The 26,017-nt window shown below is 43.9% G+C and overlaps 1 protein-coding gene across 1 annotated transcript in view; it reads left to right on the plus strand.

Annotated features, from left to right (window-relative positions):
• The window catches only part of CIT (citron rho-interacting serine/threonine kinase), a 136,232-nt gene that overhangs the window by 14,621 nt on the left and 95,594 nt on the right, over positions 1-26,017 (plus strand). The window contains exons 7-10 of the mRNA XM_063144223.1: positions 2,313-2,516; positions 5,082-5,235; positions 12,415-12,595; positions 25,526-25,628. Coding sequence (XP_063000293.1) covers positions 2,313-2,516; positions 5,082-5,235; positions 12,415-12,595; positions 25,526-25,628 — 642 coding nt within the window. The remainder of the gene's footprint in view (positions 1-2,312; positions 2,517-5,081; positions 5,236-12,414; positions 12,596-25,525; positions 25,629-26,017) is intronic.

Raw genomic sequence — 26,017 nt, forward strand, 5'->3', positions numbered from 1 at the left:
TTAGCTGCTGCCTGCCCTGGTCCTTGAGTTTAATAGCATGGCTGCTAATTTCGGAAGAACCTGAAATGGGTAATTAGGTAGCCGAGGTCTCATGGTTGGTGTATAATGGTGTTCCTGATTACAGTTAGAACTGTTTGTCTCTTGTGATGGTAACAAGAGCCTCTTGATTAAACTAAACTAATGCAATTGATATGGTTTGCTATAAAAATGAGTATTGGTTAATTATTCTTTTGATTTGATTTGCATGTTCTGACCTCGGGTATTTTTTTTTAAAAAAATAATGCAACATTATAATTAAAAGTATTTCTTTCCTTTGCTGGGTTTTTATTTTTAAGCCAGTTGGAGATTTGTGCGTGTGTGGATAAACTAGCAACACTTACTAATGGGTATTTATGTAAGAGAGCAGTGGTTTTCAAACTGCGTTCCAGGAACCTGGAGTTTTTTTGGAAGCTTGTCATGTAACAAGCTTCTATGAAGGGAAACATGTCCGCTGCTAATTTTCCCCTGCCCTTCAGGAGAGCATTGAGTGTGTTCTGGGTCATAGCTGCAATTCAAGCTGGCCATTGATGAGACTGGTGTCTCTGAATATCACTCATTGACCACATTAGAACAAGAATTGCTGAGAATTTTGGATTATTGTAAGCGGGAGCAGCTAAAGTAACCTGAAACTTACCAAGGTAGAAAAGCTTAGTGTTATATTAGAGCTCAGACCATGGAATGTCTCTCCTTTAACAAACTTGGATCCATAAGCCAACTTCAGACCCTGGCTCCAAAGTTTTGCTTGTTAGAGGGAGAGCAGAGCCATGAGAAAAACTCTTTGGGTTTTTCTGCTCCAGTAAATTTCTGGTTACTTTAGCTAGGCCGGCTTGCAGGATGAGCTAAATGGGAGTGATTAAGGTGTGTGCAGTTCTGGCTTAGGATTCTGTGCAAAGGCAGCCATAAATGTCTGGTCTAACCAAAAGTCATTACATTCCCAGAATTCTTTGCAGCACACAGGGCAGAGATGTGCGTGGGTCCCTTGGCAAATGAGTCAACATAGCTCTATCAATATGTCTCTGTCTGTCCATATGTTTGGAAAGGGTACTCTGATAGTGGATAGTTTGGAAACCATCACAATAGTCCCTGCTACAAAATATTGCATTGTATTCCAGATTCCGGCTGGACATCAGGAAAAACGTCCTGCCTGTTGGAGCAGTACAACAATGGAACCAATTACCTAGGGAGGTTGTGGGCTCTCCCACACTAGAGGCCTTCAAGAGGCAGCAGGACAACCATCTGTCAGGGATGCTTTAAGGTGGATTCCTACATGGAGCAGGGGGTTGGACTCGATGGCCTTAGAGGCTCCTTCCAACTCTACTAGTCTGATTCTAAAAGGTTGAAATGCCTCTTCTAAACCTTAGTTACTGGCAGTAAGAGCTTTAAGCTAAAATTGGCTGGTATTTTTGGCCCCACCCCCTTGGCTGCCATTGGAATGCACCCCCCCCTCCAGAGCTTCTCAGAACTGAAATTCAGCCCTCGGGCTGAAAGCTGTTCCCCACCCCTGCTGCCATCAATATTCTGTAAGCTCTCAGGTTCCTGCCAGGAAGTTTTGGATTTTTGTTCTAGAAATCATTTTCTTTTAATTCACAAACGCATGTCCTTCTGTATATGCAATGTATGTAGAAGCCACTACTTTATATTTTGGTGGGAGAGCCCCTCAGAGGGCTCATTATAACAGGACGATTACCGCATACATGTTAAAAGAGACGCAGTTACATTCAACCCAGGATGTGGGTTAGAATCGCTTCTGCTGTTGGTAAAGATTGGGTTCAATATGCATTTTCTAGCGAATGAAATACTTGCTTCCTCTTACAAATGGCTCCTGATGCATCCGGTGATGTGTGTAGTTGACAAAGAAGACATAGAACCCTGGTTAACATTAGCCAGGGCTAAAGTTGGTGCAGATGTACTCTTTAACTGTGGCTAATTCATATAGGGGGGGGGGGGGAGAAGTAGCTAGGAGGAAGGAAGGAAGCTGGAATCCTGCAGCCTGTGTTCATGATCTCTTAATCATGGTTAAGAGGTTCAGTCGTGCAAGACGTGCAAGACTTCAGACTCCTCCATTCACTTAGTTATTATGTTAAGCACGCAATCCATTATTTTCTTTGCTATGGTTGCCCGTAAAGTACATACAAATGTTCTTTAGTTGTTAGTGGAAAACCTTTTAGATTCTGCTTCCATAGAAATGGTTGATTTCTGGGGTACATATTAACACTAGAATAACCTGTAATAATTACACTGTGATTCCACATAATTGTGTTTATATTTTCCAGGTGAATGCTAAGCTTCCAGTTGGCACCCCAGATTATATGGCCCCGGAGGTCCTCCTGGTGTTGAACAGTGATGACAAGGGCTCCTATGGATCTGAATGTGACTGGTGGTCCCTCGGAGTGGTTGCTTATGAAATGATCTATGGAAAATCTCCATTTACTGAAGGGACCTCGACCAAAACCTTGAACAACATCATGAATTTTCAGGTACCAGCAGGGCTGCTCTCAGTGCAATGGAAGGTGGGGCTCTTTTAGTTTGGGCATATTCCAGATGTGAAGCTGCTGTGAAGAAAAAGCAGCAGCAGCAAACTCAGTGTTAGGAATAATTAGAAAAAGAGTTGAAAAATAAAACTGCTGATATCATGCGGCCCATGTACAAATCTATGGTGCACCTGGACTTCGATTGCTGTGTACAGTTCTGGTCACTACACCTCAAAGGGGTATATTGTAGAGCTGGAAAAAGGGCAGAAAAGGATTATTATTTATTACATATTTATACTGCCCAACAGCCTAAGCTCTCTGGGCAGTTTACACCTAAGACCATAAAATCCAGATTACAACTTTAAAATCACATGAAACCAGAATAAATTACAGTCCAGGGAAGGTTTGTTTAAAAAGAAATGTTTTTAGGAGGCGTTTACAAGTTATTACATTTTCTGCCTCCCGAACTGCACGAGGGAGGGTTTTCCAGTGGGTGGGGGCTGCTACAGAGAAGGCCCTGCCGTCGAGGTTCTTCATGGTGACATTCTTTTTGTGTTGGGATGACGAGCAGGGCCTCCTCTGAAGATTGTATATGCCTCCTGGGTGTATATAAGGGAAGGTGGTCTGCTAGGTATCCTGGTCACAAGTTGTTTGTTTATTTAAAATATTTATATCCTGCCCTACATCACTAAGATCTCAGGGCGGCGTACAGATAAAAACATACCGTATAAAACAATAAATATACACAGTTAAAAACAAATTAAAGGGCTTTGTAAGATAATAGCATGACCTTGCACATGGCTCGGTAGCTAACAGGCAGCCCGTGCAGTTCTTTTAACACTGGTTTTATGTGGGCAGAGCTAGGTGTCCCAGAGAGCACCCTAGCTGCTGCGTTCTGCACAAGCTGCAGCTTCCGAACCACTTACATGGGTAGCCCTGCATAGAGTGCATTACAGTAGTCTAATTGTGAGGTTACCTGTGCATTAGAGGGTGGGAGCAACTCTCCTATGAGGAAAGGTTACAATGTTTGAGGCTTTTTAGCTTAGGGGGGAAAAAGCAAATAAGGAACATGATAGCGGTGTATAAAATGTATGCATGTTTTTCTCCCTCTCATCATACTAGAGCCCAGGGTCATCCAGTGAAGCTGAACGGTGAGAGCTCCAGAACAGATAGAAGGAGATAACCCTGAGCGCTGTTCTTTTGGCGCAAGGGCGAGATAGAAATCAAATCGATAAACAGAAGTATAAGGACTTCTTTGCACAGTGCATAATTAAATCCGCTAATACCAAAGGGGTAGTGATGGCCAGTATTGGGCAAAAGGCGGGATACAAATAAATATAATAATAATAATAATAATAGTAATGATGATGATGATGGCCATGAGACAATTGAGGATGAGGCCATCAGTGGCGACTGGTCAGGATGGGAATGTATTGTCTCTAGCATCAAAGGCGATGATGTGCCTGAATATCAGTTGCTGAGGAACGCAAGCGGGTGGGTCCTATTGCGTACATGTCCTGCTGGTGGGGTTTTCACCGGTGGCTGGTTGGCCATTATGGGAACAGAATGCAGGACCAGATGGGTCTTTGGTCTGATCCAGCTCAGCTTGTCTTACACTCAAGAGTTTTTACAATATGGTCCTACATCTTGCATGTATATGTGATGCTTAGCTTTCCCTGGTTATTTTCTGTTCCACCAGTGCCTCAAGCGTTATTGACTGGTGTATTATTAGCAGCAGGAATTTTGGGACTTTGTGAAATTAGTACTGATTAGCCAATAGCCAAACCTCATTCAATCCTATCTTGGAACTTTACCCAGAACTGTTTGTACTTTGCATTATTAAAAATAAATACATTCCATGCCATATACCCCAATTCTGCAGCAGCAAAAGTGAGATTTTAGGATTAATTATGGACATTTCCACGGTTTATCCTACTTTGCATAATTTAGCCTGATTTTGCTAGTTGTGGGGAGGGACACTAATGGTAGTGTTCTTTGCAGACTAGACTCATTGAAATGAATGGGTCTACTCTATGTAGGACTAACATTGGGTACTATAGACCCATCCCCAATGACTGGATTTTTTTCTTGGCAAGTTCTCTGGCATCTGAGATTTCATTAGGAGCTGCCAGCCTGCTTTCAAGCATCTGTTTGCATAAGGAATAGAAATGATTTCTAAAAATGAAATCTGAGATGCTTAAGAAGCTGTATTCTGCAGCTATTATTCTATGGCCTTCCTGCACTTTTGTGGATGGTCATTGTTATATGCTTTGAAGGATGTCAGAACCCAATGGCCAGGATCCGAAGAATTGTGCAACTCTTCGTGCGCCTGACGCACGTTTGGAACTGTGTCTCAAGCAGCACCCTCTGCCTTGCTTTTGTAACTAATGCAGTTTTCAAAAGCAGTTTGCGATACAGTATCCTAGGATGCTGTTCAAAGAAGTACAAATTCAAATGGCCCACTGGGGATACGTGAGCCGTTTGGCTTGGCAAAAGTAGCTCTTTGGATCCTGGCCTTCAGCTTTTGCTTTCTTGACTGCGGAGAGAGATTTATTTTTCTTTCAACTGCAGAGATTCCTGAAGTTCCCTGAGGATGTGAAAGTCAGCAACGAATTCCTTGATCTGGTGCAGGGTTTACTCTGTGGGCAGAAAGAGAGACTAGATTATGAAGGCCTCTGCTGTCATCCGTTCTTTTCTACGATTGACTGGAGTCGCATCCATAACTGTGAGTAACATCTTTGCTGATGACATCTGGGAATGGTGTTCAGAGTGCATTGTCTAAAGCCGAGACGGGGAGCTGTGGCGTTACACCCCACAAGTCAATTCCAAATGTATGTCTGCAGTTTGTAAGTCTGTGGTTTGTAGAATGTTGGCCTGAGTGGGCGGAGCTAGAATGTCTTGGGAGTGGGGAGGAGTGATATATAAGGGAAGGACTGAGGGGATTGGGATAGCTTGTTCTTGTTCTTTTCAGGAAAACTTTTCAGGGAGACTTGTTAGGTACTCTTAGAGTCTGTAGTGCTCTCTGTATTTATGGTACTTAAGTTCTGGGAAATTTGAGAGTCAGCGTAGTGAGTGGTGTCTTTGGAGTGTGGTGTGCACGTAGTGGATGTATATTACTCAATACTGAGAATAAAGAAAGTTCAAGAGTGATTGTGTGAGAAAAAGGAAAGCGCGAATGTGAGAGTGACAGGATTGTATGGAAGGTTTCAAAAAGGTTTTTAAATGTTGTTATTTGAAACAAAGCTTATGAACTTTTAAAAATAAATTTTGATTGTTTGTTTTAAAACTACCACAAAAATCCCACGTGTCTGTTTGGCGTTTATCATCTTAAGTTTACACATTCAGCACCCACTCTGACAATCATTCACCTAAGCAGATATAACTCACAGCACATTATTATATATATTAAAATCCATTCTCCATTTTGAACCCCTTTCTCTGCATAGTTTGGAGGAAGGTGGGCTTTATCCCTTGCCTCAGACGTACCAAGTGGTGGGGCTTGGCTTGAGCAGGGAGTAGCCTCGGCCGGGTCTGGTGTTCAGAGCCTGTGTCGCCCCATAATAAGTGGTGGCAGACATGAGGTCTGGTGTTCAGAGCCTGTGTCGTGGCAGGAGCCTCTTTCAGTCCCAGGGCCTAATTCAGTTTTGGGGGAGCTACATTCCAGTGGTGGGCGTAGCCAAAGCAAATGGATGGGGCGAAGGGGGTGGGGCCCCAAATAAAACTAAATATAAAAAATGCAAGCCTATTTTAGCTTAAAGCTTTATTGCTAGTAATGAAGCCTTTCAAAATTGTAATATGGGGTGTTTGTGGGGAACTGTGGAAAGCATTGGTAGTTGGGAGCATGGCCGTCTGGAGTTGTTCCCTGAGCTTGGGGTTCCTCATCTCTGATGTAAAAGCAATTGAAGCACTCACTCTGCTGAAGCTGGGCAGGTCTTGGTCTGGTCATAGTTTTGATGGGAGACCTCCTGGGTACCCCCATGATGGTACCCCCTTGGGTTCCATCATGGCAGAAAGGCAAGATAGGAATGGAACAAATAAAAGCGAGAAGTAAGGGACTGTTGATGTTTGAACTGAACCAGCCCACACAAATGTGGTGACACGGTGCTATGAGACTAAAATGGGTCAGAGTCAAGGATTTGTTCTGTGTTTTGCTTGGAAACATGCTGCATGTATGTAACAGGAATGACGTGGGTGGGTTTCAAACTTTGTCAAACAGTAAGTTGACATTTTGACCCTCCCTAAATGTAAGTAGGATGACCTAAAATACAGTCCGCCCCGCACACTCGGGTCCTCTGGGGAGAACTTACATCAGTTTCCCAGAGGACCTTTTCTTCTGTCGCCCCTGGACTGTGGAACAGCCTGCTGGACGAGATTCGTAAAATTAACTCTCTATGTGATTTTTAAGGCAGCTTTGAAGACTAGCCTTTTCCGTCAGACAATGTATAATCATGAGTTTTTTAAGATGTGTTGATTCCTGTACTAATGTTGTTTCCCGCCTCAATGCAAAGGGAGAGGCGGGTGAGAAATTATTATTATCATTATTATTATTATAAGAAAGGACATTCTTTCTTTGTTGCATCTTAGCGAAGAAATTAGCTTGGTAAAGTTACTTGTCCACAGTGAATAAAAGGAGCAGGGCCTTTTTAGTTGAGGCACTAATATTATGGAATGCCTTCTGCAAGGCAGCCTGCCTGGATTAGATTCTTGTGCTCCTTTTGTCCCCTTATCATAACGTGACAGCTTTTAGGAAGGCTGTTGGAGTTCCCTTCTATTTGCACTGATCAGGGTTGATCTCCCCTTCGACAGCTCTCCTCTAAGTTTTATTTTTGTTCTTGCTTTGTGTCTGAGGGTTTTTACATGTATTTATGTTGTTTTTACATTATGTTGCTATATATTTGTGATTTTATTGTTAAGCCACTTTAAGTTATTTTCCTAAGAAAACAAACAAACACCCATGTTAGTCATGTATTACTTAAAAGGGGGGAGGCTCTGTGTTCATAAAGCTTCCTTGTCTGTTCATCTTGAGGAAGGTCATTAGTTGCCATAGGTGACTGAATGAGTAGTTGCTCACAAGCTGGAATGAAAACTAGGCATTGAGCCCTTTGATGGTTTTTTCTAGCCAACAAAAGCCTAGCAATGGAGCAGAGTTTGTGGCTGTGAATGGGGGAGACTGCAAAGCCATGAATAGCTTGGGATCGAGCTCTTCTCGATCCTCCCAGAGTGCAGGACACGGAATAACGGGCTCAAGTTAAAGGAAGCCAGATTCCAGCTGGACATCAGGAAAAACTTCCTGACTGTTAGAGCAGTATGACAATGGAACCAGTTACCTAGGGAGGTTGTGGGCTCTCCCACACTAGAGGCCTTCAAGAGGCAGCTGGACAACCGTCTGTCAGGATGCTTTAGGGTGGATTCCTGCATTGAGCAGGGGGTTGGACTAGATGGCCTTGTAGGCCCCTTCCAACTCTGCTTTTCTATGATTCTATGATTCCATGAGCAAAGAGGTAATGGCTAAACCAAACTGTTAACTGTTAAGCCAGAGGAGGCTGCATAGTGGGTCACTGCTTTCAGCTGGATCTTCTCCGTCTTCCTGAGTTAGACCCTTTTCTTTGAGTAGAACCATGGTGATAGAACCATCTGGCAGCCAAACGGATGTTTCTATTCTGCCTCTGGGTTTCTCACCAGGTCCATTGCTCCTTTCGCAGGCTAGGGGAGGACAGATGAGGAGAATTTGGGATCAAGGCAGGACTTGAGTGTTGGAGGTGTTGTGGGGAGGGACATGGCGTCCCTGGGATGGGGCTCTTCAGGCTCGGTTTGGGCTTTGGTTGATTCCTCCCTGTCTTCATTTGGAGAAGGGAGTTGTCCATGGAGTCCCAAGCCTAGGATTTGGGTCGGTCAGGAGCCTGACAACCAATTGCCAACAGTTGAAGCCAGCTCAAGCTTTAAGGTCAGCAACTGAGGCCTTCTGACCCACCTTTAAGAGCTGTGAGATTGGCGAGTAGCAGTACAGGGCCTTACCTGTGTTGGCCCCACATATTTGGAATGCCTGAGAATTTGCTGGCTTTCAGTGGGATTTTAAAGACATATTTATTCCAAATGGCAATTGGTTAATTTTAGCTCTGTCTGGGCTTTCACTGAGGTTTTATCGGCTATTCCTTTCTCATTTGTTTCAGTAATTCATATACAGAGTATTGGTTTTTATAGTTTGATTATTTGCCTTGTATATTAAAATATGTTGTAATTTACTTTGTCAAGTTTTTTTTAAATTTACTGTATAAAGTGGGCTAGAAATCAATGATGTAACAACAGTAATAATAGTACTCTAATTTTTCTCATGTGTAATATGGATAATGTGAGTTTCAGGTACTCCTGAAAACTGGCTTGGCTAAAAAGAAGGGTGATCTGAAGGTTGTTCTGCACTGAGTGCATTGCTTGCTGTGGGCTCAGCAGGCAGCAATGGGAAACGAAGTAAAAGACTTAGGTTGGGGCCATTCGGAACAATTCTTGTCCGTCCGTCCCCCTCTCCCTTGTAGACGGTATGATGGAGCCAGCTCCATAAGAACATAAGAAGCACCCTGCTGGATCAGACCAAGGGTCCGTTTGGTCCAGCACTCTGTTCACACAGTGGCCCACCAGCCGTCGGCCAGGGATGAACAAGCAGGACATGGTGCAACAGCACCCTCCCACCCATGTTACCCAGCAACTGGTGCACACAGGCTTACTGCCTCGAATACTGGAGATAGCACACAACCATCAGGCCTAGTAGCTATTGATAGCCTTTGCATCCAGGAATTTATCCAACCCCTTAAGCCATCCAAGTTGGTGGCCATCACTACAAATTGTGGTAGTGAGTTCCACAATTTAACTGTGCGCTGTGTGAAGAAGTCCTTCCTTTTATTTGTCCTGAATCTCCCACCAATCAACTTCATGGGATGATCCCCTTGGGTTCTAGTATTTTGAGAGAGGGAGAAAAATGTCTCCCTATCCACATTCTCCTCACCATGCATAATTTTGTACACCTCTCTCACGTCTCCCCTCAGCCTCCTCTTCTCCAAGCTAAACAATCCCAGCTGATGTAACCTTCCCTCCTAGGGGAGATGCTCCAGCCCCAAATTCAGCGGAAGCTAGGAGCTCCGATGTCAGCGGAGCGGTGAATCGGCTCTGGGATTCAGTCAGGACTCTAAAGGAGCTATCGAAGGTGCAGCACCTATTTTGAGGATAGGGTTCAGCACCTTGGAGAACAACTCTAAAGAACCTAGCTGGGGGAGAGTGGCCAGCACCTTGGATGCCACCTGCATGGAGCTATCCAGGGTGCTGAACCTATTTTGGGCATATGATTCGGGTCCGTGGATAGTTCCTTTAGAGTTCTGACTGAAACCCAGAGTGGACTATCTGCATCTTAATTATGCCCTTGATGTGGTGCTGATGAGGCGTTTCCCTGTCTTTTCACGATAGTTAAAAGGTTAGAGCACCCTATGGACTTGTGCACCCCCTACTCCTTAACACCTATGTTTAGCCCCCATTCCCATCTTAACGTTAACCATGGTGTGGTGTTATATCCATATCAGTCCTAATGAAAGACATGGATTGCTTTTAAATTAGGGTTCAAAGTTGATTTTCAGGCCCTGATTAAAGGTAACCATGGTTTGCCTTAAGCTTGTTAGCGCTGAAAAGTGAGTGACCATATCAACCCACGGGTTAAGAGATGAAACAGGAAACCATCTTCAATGGGCTTTTTGAATTTTGAGATAACCCAAAGCTAGGTTCATCATTTTAGCCTTGTGTTAGCAACTAATTGAAAAGCAAGAGTTATGCAAGTCGCCATCTCTGCTAATGGAGACTTAGAAGTAACTGGATAACCAATGGAAAATGAGATTTCCATTCTGCTTTGAGTCCCTCAGTAGATATTGAAATACGATTACAAAATCTTGCTTCCCTTAATGTATTTTCAGTATTGCCTAGAAACTGATTTATATTGGTATGTAATATATTATTTCGGGGGGTTATTTTCTATCTGTTGCATGCTGTACACTGCCTTGAAATCTGATATGATAAAGGAAGGTGTTTTAATAATACCATGTTATAAAATGTATTTTAATAATACATATGTACACCGTTATTCAAGGGGGAATGCAGTTTTAACTTTTCGAAACAAATTAAACAAAAATATTTCTGTCCTGATGTAGGTTTGTTTGTTTTCAAACAAGGGTGCAAGGCTGGTGAGCATCCGAGATGAACGCAAAAAGAGAATAGTCTCAGGATGTTATAAACGCATTTATTGGAGAAAAGTCCAAAATGCCCCCCCCCCCCCAATAAATCCGTTTATAACATCCTGAGACTATTCTCTCTTTTGTGTGTGTTTCAAACAAACGTACATAATATAAAACACTCACTGAAGTCTATCCATCCTGTCACTTCCTCTTAGTTACTATTAACCTCTGGGAGCAGCAGCTAGCTCCCCTCCATCACTTTTTTCTCTCTCCTGAAAGGAGAGTCAGCACTTTTTATGTGAAGAGCTGCCAAAGTATTTGAATTAGGAAAGCGGGTTTCCCTCCCCCCCTTTCTTTTTTCAGCTTATTAATTCTAGTCACTTGCGATGGTTCTAAAAGCAGCTGAGCGGAGACCGAAAGGGTTAAAAACCCGGGCTGCAAAAGGCTTCTGGCAGCCTAGAGGGAGCTCGTAAGCTCCAGCAGTGACTCATTCTGCTTGTGTCTGTCAGATAAGTATCAGCATCTGTCAGGGATACGGGGAGAGGCAGGGGCAAACTCCGGAGCATGCACAGAGTGAGGAGCAGGGAGCCTGCACTGCAGGGCCTGTAATGCTAGTTCCCGGAGCTTCCCTTCCCATCAGGCCTTCAGTTACGGATCTATACGGACTCCATGGTAACGGCATTAGCACACGATATATCCATCAGCTTGTGACGGTGAGCAAGCAGGCTGGAGGGATGCTTATTTCACCGTGCAAAATGAGGGGAGAGAGGGAAAGGCGAATCTGGTTGATTTTTTGCGTTGTGCCATGACTTCCAGTGATGAAATGCCTATTTAAAACCGAGGAAGGTGCATGATTCTAACAAGGGAGGCTCTCATATACGCGCAGAGCAGCTAGCAGCTCTGCTGCTGAACATGGTTCAGGAAAACTTACTTCTGCAGGTTTTTCTTGTCGCTAAATTGCAGGAATGGTTCGAGGGAGGCTAAAACGAAGCCACTGGCCAACGGGAGATCAGAGGGTGCCAGCTGAAGGGGAAATTATGCTTTTTGTTTGTTTCTGATTTGATAAGACTGGCTAGCGTTGAAGCTAGACTGCAGTGGTGTCCCGTTAGGGCTGTTTAGCAAGCCGGGGGCAGTGGTGATGTGGGGCTCTTAATTCTCAAAGGGCTGCTGTGATGGAGCAGCTGCAGGATTCACCCAGGCAAGACGAATTTGGGAACGGGAGGCAAGGGTCTGCCCTCCAGGTCCGGGGCGCTCCTGCTGCCGTTCAGCAGGATCCCTTCGGGAGGTACAGAGCAGCCGGTATTCTTCATTGATTTAGATGGATCTTTCCTGTTTCAGAAAGATCAGGCGGAAGTGTCTCTTCAAATAGACGAGATTGAATGTGGACACGGGGGTGGATGTTCTTTGGGGGTGGGTGGGGTGCTGTTGGCTTGTTTTTGAAGGACCCAGGCTGCCTGGAAAGCGGCAGGAGCTGGTCTGCCTGCAGAATGGTAGCCATGTTGGTAGCTGAAGGGTTAATCTCTTGTTGCTGTAATAGGTTGGAGTGCAGTGGCTCTGCCTGCTGGTGTTAGCAGGATTAAAAGCAGGAGCTGCAGTGCCATTGAAAATGCTGAACGAGAGGGACTTTGGCAGCCAACTGAAGCTAATTTTTTTTAATTCCTTCTTCCACTTTATGTTCCTTTTTAAAAAATAACCAGCTCCTCCCCCCTTCGTGCCTACCGTCAAGTCTGAGGATGACACCTCAAATTTCGATGAACCAGAGAAGAATTCACGAATTGTATCCTCTGTGTGCCAGCTGAGCCCTGCAGGTTTTTCTGGAGAAGATTTGCCATTTGTGGGGTTCTCCTTCATCAAGGCATTGGGGAGCCTCCAATCAGAGTAAGTTGGAATTTCTGTCTGTAGGGGATGAACAAGAGAAAATACGTGCTTTGGTGTACTTGGGGGTGGGGGGAGGGAAGCCAGGGATGGACTGGTCTTTCGTCTGCTACAGGAAGATGATTCAGGCTTCTCTTTAGCTGTGATTCATGTTATTGCTTCCCCCCGATATTACTACACGATGGGAAATGTTCGTTCTGAGACTGATGTTACTAGAATCAGTTTTGGCTCAGATCTGTTTGCTGCATCCTGCAGGGAAGTGAATGGTTTTAGGTGTGTGTGTGTGTGTGTGTGTGTGTGCACGCTTATGTATATGGCTTTGCAGGAATTCGGGGGGGGGGGGGGAAATCCGGGGAGCTTCAGATGTTGAGAATGGGGTGTGTTCTAGCGTTGTGGAATGGCCAGGGCTGGGACATTGCTCTAGGTCTGCAAGGTTGGTCCGGAGCACCTCCAAAGTGAGGAGTTTGTTCATCTGGGAAAGAGCCAGTGGTTTGGGTTCACCACCGAGATTGCGAACAGTTTATTGGCAGAACTCATGATCAAAAGAGGCACAGGAACTGCAGGATGGAGGATGCAGAGGTACATGGCGGTTGGCCGTCCTAGGGGAAGAGAGAAGGTCCTGTACAATAGGAATAGTGAAGAGTAATCAGTTGTATAATGTTGCCTCTTCTGGTTTGGTGGGCCCCTGATTCTTTGCTGCTGCTGCTCAGAAGTAAAGCAGGAGTATAGCACATCCAATTGGAGAATGATCTTTGAAGTACCAGTAGAGACGCTTAAGAATGCTAAGGCTTTTTTTTTTTAACTTGCCTTGGGATTCTGTGTACTTTTTCTCTCTCTTTTCCTTTTCTTCCTGTGCCTCCATACATAGCAAACACTATTACCGGCTTGAAAGTCTAACCAAATTGGGTCTCCGTATTTCTGCTGTGGACTCTGATGAGCCCGATGGGTGGCTTGAAAGAGTAAGCTTGGAAACCCAATTTGGTTTCTCTCCTGGCACCAACGATGTTCCCAGCGCTATGAGTCAGAGAGGAACCTTAAATAGGCCAGCAATTACAAGGGAGCTTCTTGAAAGCCTGTGGTGTCCTCCTACTCGCAGGTGCCGTTTCGTTGGCGGGGGTGGAAGACAAGGGACTACTGAGCGGGGATTGGGAGGTGGTTGTGTTGCCTCTGCACCAAGGAGATCGGCCTCTCTTGACGAATTCCGTCTCCTGCTTTGGCATGGACACTCCCCAAAAAAGCACTACCAAACCCGGAGCAGTGTTCCCAACGAGAGCCGGAAGACCGGTGGCAAAATTGAAAACCTTCCCTCTTTATAATGGGCATCTTGAAACAGTTTGTCAGTTTTGCAGCGAGACCCGACCTCTGCGATGGGAAAATGGGTTTGGGAAGCGGATTAATTCATGGAGGCTGAGCCAATCGCTGGCTCTTGGGTGAAACCTCCATGTTCAGATGCAGTCTACCTCTGGAAACGCCAGATGCTCATGGCGAAGAAGAGGGGAGAGCTGTTGCCTTCGTGCTGAGCTTGTATGTTTCCTTGAGGTTACTAGACTTTTGGCCTGATCCAATAGAGCTCTTCCTAGGGTTCTACTATTTCTTTACAAAATAATAATAATAAAAAAATTAAGGGAGGTAAAGTTATAACAACGTTGAAAACTGGAGAACAGAGATCACATTGACTAATGGTTAGCCATTGATATAAAAGGTAGGAATGAGCTAAATGTCTTTTCCCGCCAAGGGACTTCAATTTGTGTTGTAAAATCTTTGCCCCAATTTTAGCAGAAATATAGAATGGCTAAGTTTAATGAGTTTGGCTTGAATATTACCTCCTTCAGGAAATCACCAGTTGGCTTTAGGCCCCCATCTGCAACATGCTTTTAACAGCATTGGCCTACATTGCAGGGTTGTTGTACAGATTTTGACAAGATAATATATGGAAAGTGCTTTGAACATTTGAAAAGACTATACGAGTGCTATTTTTCGCAATAAATAATAGTACAGATTCAGAGATAAATTTCCCCTCCCTCCTCACCCACATTATTTTCTCATCCGGAAAATTAGAATGGTTCATATTTGAAATTACAAATGTAAGATTGAGATCTACAGTCCATCTTTTCTAGGTCTGGGCCATTTTAGTGACATTGGAAGTCGAGTGATACAATGGCACTCTAAGGAAATTGATACTGTATTAGTGATCAAGCCGGGAGTCCATGGGATAATTTTTGTTTCAAATGGTACTCTTCTTGTCTGACATGGGTATGCAACTTGAAGACTGTATTGACTTCAATACAATTCCTAGATGTATTGCAAAAACTATGGATGTGTGTAGGGGTGAGGGTGTTGTGACTAACTTGCTTTTGCATGATTGCTAGGCAGTTTCTGATGGACACCTCGTAATTTTTAGGATGCCTTGGAAATGATTCAGTTGGCACTTAGCTTTAGTCATAACGGTCCTTGCTTCCAAGAGCAAATAGGAGAAAAGTAAAAATATAAATGCGTGTAGTCATATTCCAGTAGTGGAAATGCTATTCTGGGGGAACATTTATTGTTGGAACGAATTAGCTACCTGCTTCTAATTGGGGCTTGGCATCTCCAGGTGATGCCATTAAAAAGTAATTAAAAGTAACATAAAGATCAGTCTATTATGATCATTTGGGGGAACCTTTCAAGATTCCATTCGCAGTTACTGTGTCTGCCACGTAACTGTAGTTCCGAGAATATATCTATCCTGCAAACATATATTGGTTTTATACTTGTTTTAAGTGAAATGGCTTCCTCCAAAGAATCATGGGAATTGTAGTTTAGTGAGATTGCTGGAAATTCTTTGTTACAGAACCCAGGCCCTTGTCACGGAACTACTGTTCCCAGGGTTCCCCAGGGAGAGGAAATGGCTATAGTGGATGTTGTCATCTGTAGCGTTGATACGCCCTGTGCCAGATTCAGGAAACAATTTTGGGTATGCTGGGGAAGTGTGTCAGATCCTTCTCAATCATCTGGATCTTACTGAGATGAAATGAGAGCCCTGACACTGCATAGATGTGGCTTCTAAGCTCACCTTTCAAAATGAAGAGATAGCCTCACATCTGGAGGGAGTTGTGTTAATTACTGTTCTCATTTATCAGTCTTGAATATGCTACCTTTTTTTATTTTATACCATTATAATGATGACTGCCTGTTTTGTGTTCACATTAGAAACTGAATGTTTGTAGGTGTTCATATCTATGGGTGCTCAGGACTTATAAATAATAATGTATTTCTGCTTATTAAAAGGCGCTGCTCAACACCATTTTTTATCAGCTGAGGTTCTTTAGAGTGGTTGCTTTAGCTCTGTGTGATGGATGGGCATTGTAGTCCCAAGAGTTCTGGAGGGTACCAGGCTGGGGAGGCTATTTATGATTCAACACTGATCCCCTTGAGTTGCTTAGATTCGGATTATTTTGAGGCTCAGGGTCAAATTACATATGACACTAAATGTATAGGTAGGAACTACATCAGATTCCCCCCCTGAAGGCCTTCTGCTTGGCCTCCATTTTCATAAGGGCCACAGCAGGTGGGGAGTGGAGACTTAACCATTGTCCCAGGCCTCCAGACGTAATTCCAACAAATTGCCCTCTCTCCTCCCCAATTATGTGACTCCCGTTGGCACCAATGAATTCTCCCCCCCCCCGCCTTAAGTCTCATGTCTGTGTGGGGTGTGGGGCTGATTTTCATTGGGATTGCAGCTGGGGAGGGAAAGGTTAAACCTTACCTCTGAACACAATAGAGGTGCCCCTGCCTATTGCTAAACTAAGAAAAGAATCTGGTTTAGTTCCTAACCCAGTTAACATTGCATCAGGTTGTACCCTCTGATGCCTGTCATTAGAGAAATAGTGAAATTGACCAGGATTTCTGGTTCGGTGCAGCTCTGAATCCAAAATTTGACACTGGGAAAAGCCATAGCATGCAAGCTAATTGTACGTATAATAAACTTGGCAAATTTCGCAGCCGTGCACATGCCTTGATTGATTTTGATGACAGCCAAATTCCATTTGTTCCGTAAACACTGGGCTTGGATTCCAGCATGAATCATTGTGGTAAGAACCAATATAAGTCAGTGGCCCCGTTCAGAAGACACCTTAAACCACAGTGATTAAGCCAGAAAGCAGGGCCGTGTTCAGAAGACATCTTAAACCATGGCTTTAACCAAGTGAATAAGGCCTTTTGCCTTAGTCACCGTGGTTAAAGCCATGGTTTAAGGTGTCTTCTGAACGGGGCCAGTGTCACCCATGCTCTCTCCTAATGGCAAATTAGTGCAGTGCTAGAGAAAAGGTTGCTTTGGGTGCAAAAGCTCACAGGTTGCTTTGGGTGCAAAATACAGGAAAGGGAAAGAGCAGGGACTCCTGAATCAAAAAGCTCATTGTAGACTTACTGGCCCCGTTCAGAAGACACCTTAAACCACGGCTTTAACCACTGTGGTTAAGCCAGGAAACCAGGCTGTGTTCAGAAGATACCTTAAACCATGGCTTTAACCATGGTGAATAAGGCTTTCTGGCTTAACCCCCATGGTTACAACTGTGGTTTAAGGTGTCTTCTGAATGAGGACACTGTAATCGTAGGCCGAATTCTCACTGAGGTGTTGTCTAGGCTGTACCACTTCAGACCCCTGGTGTGTGGGTGTCTCACGTGATGGAATGTTTCTCCCTCTAAAATAAATAAATTCCCTGGGCTTAGAAATAAGCATGTTGAGGGAAAGGCCCTCTTTTATTAGTTAGCTTTCTATGTACTGGGAATTTATTTTGGTAGGGAGGAGCATTCCATCATGTAACCTTCCATCTACAGTTCAAGTTGGTACAGCTCAGTCCCAGGTTGCTAACTCGCTGACAACCAGCCCTGCGGTGCAGCAAGGTGAACGGGGGCGGGGGGGGGCGGGGCGGGGGGGAATAGATGACATCAGGAATTTATGTTTGGTGCATCAAGACTTTCAAACGTGTTGGACCTAACAGATAGCTAGGTACGTACACGTGTGTGATGTGTGTGTGCTAGAATATTATTATTATTATTATTATTATTATTATTATTATTATTATTATATTTATTTATATTCCTCCTTTTTCCCAGTACTGGGACTCACGGTGGTTTACAAGATTAAGACATGTACAATTAAAACATATAAATATAAATTACAAAAGTTAAAATAGAATTAAACCTATAGTAAAATTAAAAACCTGTTAATTTTTTTTTTAAAAAAACCCCAGTAACAGATTAAAAGGAGAGGGGGGAATCCAATACATTAACACAGGTCCAGTGTAGTTCCAAAAGCCTGCTGAAACAAAACAGTTTTTGCCTGCCTCCAATACTGTAGCACAGAGGGAGCCAGCCTAGCCTCCCTGGGAAGGGAGTTCCAGAGTTCCAGAGACTTGGAGCAGCCAATATAATATATATACACATGCACACACATACACACCATTTAAGCTTTGCTTCAGGCAGCAAAATGGTCTGGGCCAAGACTGCATTAGATCAGGCTTTCCCCAACCTGTCGGTTTACAGACTCCAAGATCCCCAAATCAGTTCTAGTTCAATGGTGCCCATGGATCTAAACTGGTCCATGGAAGTTGCCCATGCAGCCCACGGACATTTAGGGCCCCTGTGTAAGCCCTTCTCTTTGATTTGGAGGTGAAGGGTTTTTGTGGGGGTGTGGCGCTGGCAGGGAAAGGAATTCCTTTGTTATCTCTGATCTGTGATTGGAGATTACAAGGGGATTTCCCCTCGGGAGCAGCAGTTGTGCACTCCGGCAAGAGTTCCTCTGCACAGGAAACAAGGAGTAGGAGCAAAGCCGGCTGCACAATGTCGCCTTTCTTCAAGTGTACTGCAGTAAAAGCCTAATCACTTCTGAAATCTATAACAAGACAAATGGCGATACATTATTCCATGGAAGACATTTAAAGAAAAAATCAGACTGACTTGAGAATCCTCCTTCTCCAGCTGGCTTTTAGGCATTTGGATTATATTGCACAGAAGAGCTATTAAATGTGAAATGGATTCTATGGGAGATGGGCCGGTACTCAAGCTAGTACTGCCTCTAGTGGTGTCTTCAATCAGCTGCTTTTCTGAAAAGTGTTTGATTAGTTCTACATCGAAAGTGTCGTCAGGCTCTCAGCTGATTGGGTATAGGAAAAGAAGGCCAGGTCTCAAGTGGGTTATGGATAGTTCACCAAGGGCTGTAGAGCAGGTTGGAGTAGTCGTGGTGGCTGAAATAATGATTTTAATCAAAAAGAAAATAAGACAGATTTCAGCCCATTGATCTACTCTCCCATTTTTAAGTACATATAGTTCCTGAACAGGCATGCAGACTGAGTGGTTGCTAACATGCTTAAAACATATTGTCTTGTAACTAAATAGAGAAATATCTCTGGCTAGGGGTGAGAGACAGACTAGGGCTTGGCTCTCAAACATGCAAGGATACTAAACTGTAGGCTAATGGTATAAATCATATGCATGCCAATTTGTAAATAAGTCCTATTGACTTGCAAAGTGGGATCCATCACTCAGTAAACATAGGACCAGGCTGAAAATGTCCAGAACATTTTGTAAGTGAAGGCTGGTAGTTACTGGGCAAAATAATAGTGGGTTTTTAAAATTATTATTATTATTATTATTATTTATTGCATTTTTATACCGCCCAACAGCCGAAGCTCCCTGGGCAGTTCACAATGAGATGGAAGAGAATGTCCAGGCTGTGGAGTTAGTTTTTATAAATATTTCTTATTTGAAAATGGAACATATTGGAGGGCTTAAAGTAGGTATAAAACATCCTCCATAGAGGCTTTATGGGTAATGGTGGTCATGTATAGGATCACATCTCCTAAGTCTTAGTCCCCATGATAACTTGCTAGTAGGGTCATCTCCAAAGTTGGGGGTCTATAGCAATGTGGGAGCCCTTCTGTACCTGACACCTGCCCCAGGCACCCTTTTAAACATTTGTTTAAAGAAAAAAAATCAATTGGTGCTGTGGCAGCAAGTGGAGTCCTGCTGCTGTATTGGGAAGATGGCCACTGCGACAAAAATATGGTGTCCACCATGTATTTTGTCAATGGCCGAAGTACCCCAAGGATCTGTACTGGGAGCAGTGCTTTTTAACTTGTTCATAACTGATATGATACTTTTCCGAGCCCAATTCAAGGTGCTGGTTTTAACCTATAAAGCCCTACATGGTTTGGGACCGCAATACCTGATGGAACACCTCTCCCGACATGAACCTACCCGTACACTACGCTCACATCTAAGGTCCTCCTCCGAGTGCCTACTCCGAGGGAAGCTCGGAGGCTGGCAACAAGAGAGAGGGCCTTCTCGGTGGTGGCCCCCCGACTGTGGAATGATCTCCCCGATGAGGCTCACCTGGCGCCAACATTGTTATCTTTTCGGCGCCAGGTCAAGACTCTTCTCTTCTCCCAGGCATTTTAACAGCATTTAACAACATTAAGTTTGTTTTTAATGGACCCCAGAATTGTTGTTTTAAATGGATACTGTTGTTTTTATACTGTTGTTTTTATGTTTTTGATGGTTTTTAAATTTTGTATACTTTTTAATGTTTACCATTTTTAACTGTTGTAAACCGCCCAGAGAGCTTTGTAATAAATTAAATAAATAAATAAATAGGCATGAGCAGTAAGGAGGCCTGTTTTGCTGAGGTCACCAAATTATCTAGGGACGTTAAAGCAAAAAGGGATAGTGATGAGCTCCAAAAGGATCTCTACGAACTGGTGAAAATGGGCATTAAAATGGCAAATGTGGTTCAAGGTAAGCAAGTGTAAAGAGATGCACTAACTTCTAACTTTACATGTAGTGTGATGTGGAGCTGAGCTAGCCAGGAAAGTCATCTTGTAGTGGATAGCTCAAGGAAAGCGTTGACTCAGAGAATGGTTGCTGTGAAAAAGGCAAATTCCGTGTTGGGAAAGGCTAATTAAAATATACAGTGGCCAACATCATAATGCCTTTATACAAAGCTGTGGTGAGACCACACTTGGAATACCGTGTATAGTTCTGGTCATCACATCTTGAAAAGGTGTATTATATGGGTCTATAAAACTCTGCATGATGTAGAGGAGTGGTCTTCAACTGGTCCAGACCCAAGGCCTGCCTCGGACTCCCAACCAGCAACATGGGATCCACTTTCACAATTGACCTACATGGTGGCAACAGCTTTGCCGTGACCCATCTGGGCTGATCTTGCAACCCACTCTTGAGTTGCGGCCTGCCAGTTGAAGGCCACTGGTATAGAGAAAGTGGCTGACACTGGTGGGAGTTGTCCCAACCACAACTGGAGGGGGCCGCTCCTGCCCCACTGTCTCAGAAGAAGGATAGGCAGAAGGATCGCTGGCTGCCATTGACTAAGCTTGCTGACCCTTGAGAGAGGCAGAGCAGGTCGAAGGGACTAAGGAAAAATGCATGGCCCTAGGAAAGCAGGAGCCCAGTATCTAGGCAAAAGGTCACGGGAAGATGGGGTCGAAGGAAAGGGGGGATTGGGATGTGCCCAAAAGGCGTTTGAATGGAGAAGGGAAGCTTGGGGTTATAGATAAGACAGGAAAAGGCATAGGGGAGTGTCCAATGCTCAGTGGGTAGAGCACATGCTCAGCATGCCAAAGGCCCCAGGTTCAATCCCCGGCACCTCCAGGTAAGTCTGGAAACCCTGGAGAGTTGCTGCCAGTCAGTGTCAACAATACTGGGCTAGATGGATCAAAGGTTTGACTCAGTTTTAGGCAGCTTCTTTAGGTGTTAACCAGGAATTGCTAAGCAATTCTGTGTTTGGGTCAGAAATAACCAAATCTTGGGCAGCAAAGCCTCAACTTGGATTTTATTTCAGGTGGAGAAGCTAGCTTACAACGTGGGGCCTATATTTGAATTTTATGAAGAAATAGTTAAGTATTAGGGAAAAAGAAGCTTACAACATTGCCAAACACAAGGAGTCATATCATAGAATCATACCATAGAATAGTAGTAGAGTTGGAAGGGTCCTACAAGGCCATTGAGTCCAACCTCCTGCTCAATGCAGGAATCAATGTACATGGGGTTCCCAGGTAGTTGCCCTTTCAGAAACTGACCAGGCCTAGATCTGCTTAGCTTCATCAAAGTTGCAGCATCCCATGCCATCGCACCAGATAACGTTGTGCTTGAACCATTCATGAATTCAGAATGCCAAAACATTACAAAAAGTGGCCAGTTCTCAATAAACTTGTTTACAGAGCCTTGTTCTTTATATCTTCTTAAATAAGTCAGTGTCCCAGACCAAATAAGTGTCCCAGGCGTTTTAAATGTTTTTCATTTTTGATTTGCCCATGTGGTGTCTTGGTTAGAATATGGTTTATATGGTGGGTGGGACAGTTCGCCAAATACTGATATGGTGGCTGAGAGAAGGACGTGACTTATGGGCAGGCTTCCACAAATCCTCGGTGGTCTTGATGTTCACCATTGACCTTGCTCTTCCTCCAAGAGGGAGGACAGCGTCATGTCTGTAATACCATGGGCAACCTTTGGAGGGCAACCCTTGCCTTCCTCCCAGGCTTTTAGTTGGGAAAGAGGGAGACGGGCATTTTGAGACCTGGAAAGACCTAAAATTGACAAGAAGTCTTGCCACTATTCAAGTCTCTCAGGATCCTGCAAAGGAGTGTTCTCTCTGATGTTGCGCTAAGTCTTTCGGAGTCTCCAAAATCAGGGAAACTTTGGGGTCAGAGAAAGCCCCCACCCTTTTGGCGGGTCTTCGAATCATAGAATAGCAGAGTTGGAAGGGGCCTACAATGCCATTGAGTCCAACCCCCTGCTCAATGCAGGAATCCACCCTAAAGCATCCCTGATGGATGGTTGTCCAGCTGCCTCTTGAAGGCCTCTAGTGTGGGAGAGCCCACCACCTCCCTAGGCAACTGATCGCTAGATTGAAAAAAATGCTCCCCATTGGTGAGTTGGTAAGACTACCCCCGCATCTTGGAAAATATCTTTTATTTGTGCTTTGTGTGTCTGCAGTCTCCTGTAGTAGTAAATATTTGCTATTATAACTACCCAAGGTACTTGTTTACATGGCTGGCTTTTCTCCTTGCTCCAGGGATCTACAACCGGTTTATTAAGTGCCTAGTTAAATAGGTTTGTGCTTCTGAGAATAGCTTCTCTCTCTCTGTGTCTCTGTCTCTGTCTCTGTCTCTCTCTCTGTGTGTGTGTGTGTGTGTGTGTGTGTGTGTTTCTTTATTATGATATGCATTTAAGGATCGGAAAAAGTACAAATGTCCTTTATTAATCTAGATCTTGTTATGCAAGTTTCCTTGCAATTGATGCCTCCAGTTCTGAAGAAAAAGAAAGATTCAGAAGTTTACATGCCAGCACAGGGTGGACTGAGCAAATGTTCATATTCGTAGGCTATAAGATCTCTCCAGGCAATGTGGGGTGTAGCTGTTAGTATGTTAGACTAGGACTGAGATGCATCTCTAGTTTTACATAAAAGTCATCAGCTTACACAGAAATTACTTTGGAGGAATAAAGGCCAAGTAGCAATATCTGAACACTTTGTATGAAAGTTTATTCATCATTCTAAAAAAAAAGGAAAAGGCATGTTTTTGCTATTCTAAAATTACTTTAAATAAATCTTAAGGATTGTCATTTTTGGGCCTTGTTCTTTAGCATTCAGAACAGGATAGCATATAGATATACAATCCCTAGGACATCCCTATAAAGAGTGCTGTTCCTCTTATAAAATTGGTAATTGAGGTTGAAAGAGTTGCTACCTTCGTCTATATACGCCACCCTGAGATCTTATTGATATAGGGTGGGATATAAATGTTTTAAATAATAAATAAATATAAATAAGTGGTTCATTGTACAGACAAAGAATGGTGTGCTAATAATAATAATAATATTTCTTACCCGCCTCTCTGTTTGGATCGAGGCGGGGAACTACAGTAAGTATAAAATGTGCTCCTTCTGTTGCATACCCATCTTTGGCAAAGAGAACATGTTGTTTTTAAAATGACTCCTGACACAAGAAACTGTGGTTTAAGTTGGGGTCGGTAGAAAGTAGATCTGGATCTACAGGTAGCTCTCGGGATGAATTGTGGTAGACCAGCAAGAATTTCTGACTGCCAGTTGTTTTACAACAGTAACAAAAAAAATATAACACACTTTCCACCCAAAATTATTTTGTTGACATGAAAAAAAGAGAGCCTCAGAATGGATTTATGTATGGAAGGATTCAGTTCTAGTACTCAAAACACATTCCTGGGTTCAGAATTCTTTTAGTGTATAACTTTTGCACCAGGATCTGGTTGGTGGATCTTGCGCTTCTAATAAAAAAAAGAACCCAGAGCAGATCTCGGAAGCATGAAGTCTGCTCACCCATGGTTTAAGAAACCAGGCTCTCTTTGCTAGAGCTGGGTGCACGAGGGGAGGGTGAGGTGGAAGCACGTGACTAGTGCTTTCTTCCTGGTTTGATAAACCATGGCTTGTCATACCAAGATCGCAAAGTCTGAACTGGGCCAGTGTCTGTCTCAAGCTATTAAGCCAATCTGGATGGTTCTCTTTCTCCATTTGCTCTTCTAATGCTTTACTGAACCGTGTGCCAGCTGGTAACAAGGCCTCTAGGTTAGATGGTTTTGAGTTGGGGTTGTGCTTATGGCTCGAAAACTCCATGTGGGGCTCTTCTCAGCGCTTTTTCATGCCTTCCCCGCCACTTCCTTTGTCAGGTTTCTATTGAACTCACTAACACAAGAAGTCATGATGTTAGCATAACCACCTCCATTTAGAAATCATTGTTAGTGGTTATGCTAACAATGATGGCCACCCATTTGGATGGCTTTAAAAGGGGGTTGGATAAATTCTTGGAGGCAAAGGCTATCCATGGCTACTAGCCCTGATGGTTGTGTGATATCTTTAGTATTCGAGGCAGTAAGCCTGTGTGCATCAGTTGCTGGGTAACATGGGTGGGAGGGTGCTGTTGCACCATGTCCTGCTTGTGCTCTGATAACCTCTCGTTTGGATTACTGCAATGCGTTATACGTGGGGCTGCCTTTGAAAACGGTCCGGAAACTTCAACTGGTGCAAAACAGGGCAGCAAGGTTATTAACAGGGACTGGCCGGCGAGATCACATTACGCCAGTCCTTTTACAACTTCATTGGCTGCCAGTCCAGGTCCTGGCCCAATTCAAAGTGCTGGTATTGACATTTAAAGCCCTAAACGGTTTGGGGCCAGGTTATCTGAAGGAACGCCTCCTCCCATATGTACCTACCCGGACCTTAAGATCATCTGCAGGGGCCCTTCTCCGTGAGCCCCTGCCAAAGGAAGTGAGGCAGGTGGCTACTAGGAGGAGGGCTTTCTCCGCTGTGGCACCCCGGTTGTGGAACGAGCTCCCCAGAGAGGTCCGCCTGGCGCCTACACTGTACTGCTTTCGTCGCCAGCTGAAGACCTTTTTATTCACTCAGTATTTTAACACTTAATTTTAACTTAAATTTAAATTTTACTGTTTAAACTTTGTATTTTAATCTTATATCAACTTTGCTGTGTGGTTTTATCCTGGTTGCGCTTTTTATATTGTATTTTGTAATTGTGTTTTAACCTGTTGGGTGTTTTACTGTGGTTTTAATTTTTGTGAACCGCCCAGAGAGCTTCGGCTATTGGGCGGCATAAAAATGTAATAAATAAATAAATAAATAAATAAATATACTGCAGCCATTATAGGGACTGTTGCATATAGCGATGGCCACTGTACAAATACACGTATAGCAACTTGTCTCAAAAACAGATCTTTATATGATGTTTAATGGCAACACGAAGTGGTTTGGCTGCCATAGGTGTGGCATTCTTCTCTTTATCTCGTAGCTCATCCTGACTAGGTCCTGATGGGTTTTTTTTTTTAGGTAGACCCTTATATTTTCCAGCTTCAAATACATAAGTAATTGGAGGGTCTTCTTTTTTTTTTAAAGGTCTGCTTTGGGTTTGGATTCCCCAGCCAAGCTGAACTCCATGGAAAAGAAACTCCTCCTTAAGAGTAAAGAGCTGCAAGACACCCAGGATAAGTGCCACAAGGTATTTATTTACACGGCCGGCCTCCCTCCATGCTCCAGGGATCTGCAGTCCGTGTATGCCGGAGGACCAGCCGGACGCTGCTGATGGGTTCACAGCTTCGACGGAGCGGTTTCCTCATCAGTTAGAGAGAGATGAGCGCGGTCCTCGTCATACTCTAGATCCGTTCATTTTAACAAGAGGAAGCTCTGGATTCCACCTAGACCTTTCCTTGGCCTGGCACTGGCAGTGTTTTCCAGCAGGCGGCATCCCTTCTTCATCAGTTGCTCCGGTTCTATTTTGAGTGCTCCGAAATCTCTCTCTCTCTTTTCCTGGTCCTTCCGTTTCTGCTTATGTAACTGTCGCCACTTCCTTGACTCGCAGCGAACTCCTTCTAACTGTTGCTGAAAGCC

The sequence above is a fragment of the Elgaria multicarinata genome, chromosome 18 (assembly GCF_023053635.1).
Source record: "Elgaria multicarinata webbii isolate HBS135686 ecotype San Diego chromosome 18, rElgMul1.1.pri, whole genome shotgun sequence".
NCBI lineage: Eukaryota > Metazoa > Chordata > Lepidosauria > Squamata > Anguidae > Elgaria > Elgaria multicarinata.